General features: G+C 30.6%; 1 protein-coding gene across 1 annotated transcript in view; it reads right to left on the bottom strand.

Annotated features, from left to right (window-relative positions):
• Positions 1 to 518: 518 nt before the first annotated feature.
• LOC106474983 (plasma membrane calcium-transporting ATPase 1-like) overlaps positions 519 to 5,565 on the bottom strand; it is a gene marked incomplete at its 3' end in the record, with an annotated part of 11,253 nt that continues 6,206 nt past the window's right edge. The window contains exons 4-8 of the mRNA XM_022403231.1: positions 4,836 to 4,961; positions 3,897 to 4,031; positions 3,163 to 3,201; positions 1,970 to 2,041; positions 519 to 704 (exon numbers count right to left, since the gene is read on the bottom strand). Of these exons, the coding sequence (XP_022258939.1) occupies positions 519 to 704; positions 1,970 to 2,041; positions 3,163 to 3,201; positions 3,897 to 4,031; positions 4,836 to 4,961 (558 nt within the window). The remainder of the gene's footprint in view (positions 705 to 1,969; positions 2,042 to 3,162; positions 3,202 to 3,896; positions 4,032 to 4,835; positions 4,962 to 5,565) is intronic.

Raw genomic sequence — 5,565 nt, forward strand, 5'->3', positions numbered from 1 at the left:
AAATCTTTCTAAACACTACGATAATGTTCTTTAATAAATCTTTCTAAACACTATGATAATGTTCTTTAATAAATCTTTCTAAACACTATGAGAATGTTCTTTAATAAATCTTTCTAAACACTACGATAATGTTCTTTAATAAATCTTTCTAAACACTGTGATAATGTTCTTTAATAAATCTTTCTAAACACTATGATAATGTTCTTTAATAAATCTTTCTAAACACTATGAGAATGTTCTTTAATAAATCTTTCTAAACACTATGATAATGTTCTTTAATAAATCTTTCTAAACACTATGATAACGTTCTTTAATAAATCTTTCTAAACACTAGGATAATGTTCTTTAATAAATCTTTCTAAACACTATGATAATGTTCTTTAATAAATCTTTCGAAGTATGCTAAATATAAACACAGGGCGAAGTATTTTACACTCAAACAGTAAAAGTTTCATAAACTGTATTGAAAATTATGTTGTAATAAACTCTGTCTTTCAAAATAAAAATGACCAATTTACCTCCATATCCGATCTGAATAGCTAACTTTGTAAGTTTAGCCTGAAGTACAGACTTCTCTTTCCTGGGATTGTTTTCGGAATCTTTGGACTCCTTTGGAGCATCCATCGAGATAGGTTCCAAACTGTGGCTGTTGGCAGTGGTTGCATTCATAAGGTTTGGGTTTCCAGTGACTGCTGCCTCTTCATCTGTTTACAACACACCCAAAAATAAAATACACATACACACATACATCTATAGATGGGTAAAACTTCCTACCTTCTTATTTGCTACAATATCTGGTGTCACTGCTGAATAAAGGATTTGGGTGAGAAATACACAACTTTGACACACCCCCTCTCCCAGTTCATTTTTCATGTGTTTTTTTTTTTTGCATTAGGTGCAAACTTTCTGAGAAATACGTATGTAATTTCATAAAATTGAAGCTTTAGTTAAAAATTGTGAAAATTTATGTAACTATTAACTCACCACCTAGTGTCATTCAATTAGATGCAATAACTTCTATACATCAGCTAATTTTATTTTTTATGTTTTCAGTAACAGATCTATAACAAACCACAAACATGACAGTATACAAAACCCTATGTTTTCAGTAACATATCTATAACAAACCACATGCATGACAGTATACAAAACCCTATGTTTTCAGTAACATATCTATAACAAACCACATGCATGACAGTATACAAAACCCTGTTTTCAGTAACAGATCTATAACAAACCACATAGTGACAGCATATAAAACCCTATGTTTTCAGTAACATATTTATAACAAACCACAAACATGACAGCATACAAAATCCTATGTTTTCAGTAACAGATCTATAACAAACCACAAACATAACAGTATACAAAACCCTATGTATTCAGTAACAGATCTATAACAAACCACATGCATGACAGTATACAAAACCCTACGTTTTCAGTAACAGATCTATAACAAACCACAAACATGACAGCATACAAAACCGTTTTCAGTAACAGATCTATAACAAACCACAAACATGACAGTATACAAAACCCTATGTTTTCAGTAACAGATCTATAACAAACCACAAACATGACAGCATACAAAATCCTATGTTTTCAGTAACATATTTATAACAAACCACATAGTGACAGTATCCTATGTTTTTGTCTATTAGACATTCTTCAACTAGTCAAGATATTGCATTATCACATTTTGTTAGGCTTAGGATATTAATGACGTGCTCTAACTTCTAAAAATAAAGTTATACTGTTTGATAAACCTCTATAAGAGAAAACCAAAATTTATCAACTAACTTTCAAGTAGTAACCAATCCTTAAAGTAATTTGTAGGAACAAAATGTCGTGGATAAAAAACAACAACTCACAAGAACGATTTCGACGTGCAGTGCAGAGAACTTAACACAAATATACACTGTAAAGCAGGAGAAATGATCAACCAAATATTAAATGTAATAACACATACCACCAGCTGAAGTAACAGGAATAGCCAAAGGGGACAATTCCTGGTTATTGTAAGCATCACTATGGCATGCTGCTAATATTATAAAAACAAAAGAAACATCATCAAAACAAGGTAAGGTAAGCATAAACTCATTAAGTATATTATCATGCAAAAGTCAAAAACAGCAAATGTCAAACGTATGTCCATTTTTAATATAGAGTTCACCTGTAACTAAAGTAACTGAATTATAATCCAAACAAATAACAAAGTATTTTCTAGAAATACACTTTAAAATAAAAGGGCAATGTTTTTGTTGTTTAAATTCTGAAACCCCCCAGAAAATTAGTTTCAAAACTTGAAAATAATGCAATTTTCATGCTGTCTGATAACTATTGGAATACATAATCTAGTTGATACAGGTTTAGAAAGCGTTAAGACACAGAGCTGGGTCCCCCGGTGGGACACTGGTAAGTCTTCAGACTTACAATGCTAAAAATCAGGGGTTCGATTCCCCTCGGTGGACACAGCCGATAGCCCGATGTGGCTTTGCTATAAGAAAACACACACAGAGCTGGTGCTACCATTATCTAATAGTTCTTTTTAACACTAGTATTATCTTACAGTTTTTTAACACTAGCATTATTTTATTGTTTTTTTAACACTAGTGTCATCTAATATTTCTTAACACCAGTATTAACTTATAGGTTTTTAACATTAGTTTTATTTAAGAGTTTGTACTAAAATGAGGTATTTTTCAAATTGTATTTTAAAAGTATAAACATTACTTAAAAATAACAGGTAAAAATATCAAGATACCAAACTCGTTATCTTCTAGTACAGACAGAACTGTTTCTAAATGCCCACTAAGTTCATTGAAGCATTTGGTCTAGTTAAAACAACAGTTTTTCGAAATTAAATAAGTTAAAAAAAAAATAATTTGATTCACTAAACACAAGCTACCTCCAAACTGCTATATTGTCTTGTGTTGTCTTGTGTTGTCCTTTAAACTAACGCAAACCAGAGCCATCGCCAGACACTTAAATGATTTGGGGCTCAAGCCCAAACTTGTGGAAATTTCACTACGATATTTATCACGGTTTTATATTCTGATTTGTCAAATAAAATTGGGGCATGAGCTCCATGTTCCAGTGTCTAGCAATGCCTCTGAAACAAACATATAATGAAAAGTAAAGGGCAAGAAAAAGATCGTTCACCTGTGCTGTTTTTCTTCTGCTTTTTCATCTTTTTTGCTTCTGTTGTCGGAAGGAAATTACAATAATATGTAATAATCAGTAAACCAAGACAGTGGAGTATCATCTTTAAATATTGAAACAAAAGTTTAAATTCAAGTAGAACTCTAGAAAAGTTATATCTTTATACAAGTATCTCACATAACCTTTGTTATAACAGGCTTCATCTTTAGTATCTTTACAATAAACAAATTCTTCCAAAGGTTTTCATAGAAATTATTTGATTCATAATAAAACTAGATTTTCAAGAAACACAAACAGTTTTAACAAAATAGAAAATGTGTTTTAAAGTCAGTAGGATAAACGAAGGTTCTTGGTTAAGAAACAAACTGATACGTCGAGCTACGTCAAAATTAGATTTGATCTTCATACATCTTCCTTTCACATGACAATAAAACAAAAAAAGGGAAAGTATACAAGACAGACTTACCTTCATAAAACGATGGTATAATTTTATATTTTTTAAATAGTTTATTGTTCAGTATTTTCAAGGCATGAGTCTTTTAAAGCTCTTTCGTTAAATTAGCCTTCCTCTCAGAAAAGTGGGAGAATGTATAAAATCTAATCCAGAACCCCCAAGAGCTTCCAGGGGTTCTGGACCCCAGTTGTAAGGGGGGGAGCCCGTGGTGCACATACCTCGGTCAAGTAAACCTTGGCCTCCTCCCACAGCTATGTATATAAAATGCATTATGCCAAACCTTTTTTCTTTTTCTTCTTTTCCTCTTCAGTTTCTGATGAAGATGCTCCCAAAAGAGTAAAGATAACGCCTGCCTGAGAACTTTTACCAACTGCAGTTACCACCATTTTGCCACTCCCTTCCATTACATGTGTCCCTAGTGGATTATAAAGTGGAACATGAAAATATTGTATAAACTTTCATGACAAAGTATACAGCCTTCCGTAATTGTGGGATTAAATACCAGTACACTGTACAGTACGAAATACCAAGATGTAAAACTTTTTATAAAAATAAACTGTGGGATTAAAAACGTGTACATTGTATAGTATTTGATGCCAAGATCTCAACGTTTTTATATTCAAAATGACTGATTCTCAAATCATCATCTTTAAAATCTACAATACCAGAAAAGTAAAGTTATAATGAGTTACTAAAACAATTACCTTAACCAAAACATTCATGTTATACAGAAAAAAAAATGGATTTTGAACAATGATCGGTTTGTTTTCTTTACATGACTGATTATTTAAAACTTTTTTTTTTCCAGACAATTTTATTTTGGACTGACACCCTAGATTGTAATAACGTTATTAAAACTTTGTTAAAAAAAACAACTAACACACTCCACTTAAACTGGTTTGGTTAGAAACAAGACTGATTTTAAAATTTGCCAAAAACGCACTTTTTTTTTCATATCTGATAAAAACTACAAAGAAACAATTGCTATAAGTTATATAAAAGTGTGGTTTGGAAATCCTGAAAATTTGTTCCTTGTTTGTATTGAAACTTGATTTTTAGCATTACCTACAACTCAGCAAGTTCAGTTAACTTTTTTTCCCAGGAAAGTAACGTTGTACTCCACAGTTCACTCATGAAGACTTAATAAAATATATGATTAAACTGTTTATGATGTCATAATTAACAGTGAACTTTTCAATCTTAATTTCACTTGACGTACCTGAATATAACATAGGATCATATTTTTCTCCCTTCTTTACATGATCAGACTCCCCTGTCAAGGAACTTTCATCAATTTTTAAATCATTGCTTTGAATTATAATTCCATCTGCAGGTAGAAGATCACCTACAAAACAAAGATAATAAAAACCCGAACAACACTTTTTGTTAAAATAGTTAATTTATAACAGCATCTGAAGGTTATACCATCTTAATTATATCAAAATAATTTTAAAAAATTAATAATTTGTAATGATGTTTTCTTTTTTACATACTTTAATAACATAAAATTTAAACTTCTTAAAAGTTATGTTGGTTTTAATAACGGATTTTCCATAATTCAGCTATGCAGATTTCGAAAATAATATTAATTTTTTGTATAATATAAGGATTTTTCACAAATCGAGAAAAACAACAACTCTTACTTAGATCAAATTATTATTTCGTTTACCACAATGAACATTTTTTTTTTTTATGTTTGTTAACGAAAATACAAAAACTAAAGAAAAGGGAAGAACACTGATGTCAAACGAATATGTATCCTCATTCATCCCAAATTTTTTTAAGAAATCTACGTCTCAAAACTATGTGTTGTGGTCTTTCTTTTATCTATTGCATTATGACCTTTTGTAGAAAAACTCTAGTATGTAGAGTAGGAAGAAAATTACGGATTAATCTTAGTTTTTACGGGTTCTAAGCTAATTACGATTAGGTAAATTTAACTTTAGGAA

This window comes from Limulus polyphemus, unplaced genomic scaffold, assembly GCF_000517525.1.
Source record: "Limulus polyphemus unplaced genomic scaffold, Limulus_polyphemus-2.1.2 Scaffold7936, whole genome shotgun sequence".
Classification (NCBI taxonomy): Eukaryota; Metazoa; Arthropoda; class Merostomata; order Xiphosura; family Limulidae; genus Limulus; species Limulus polyphemus.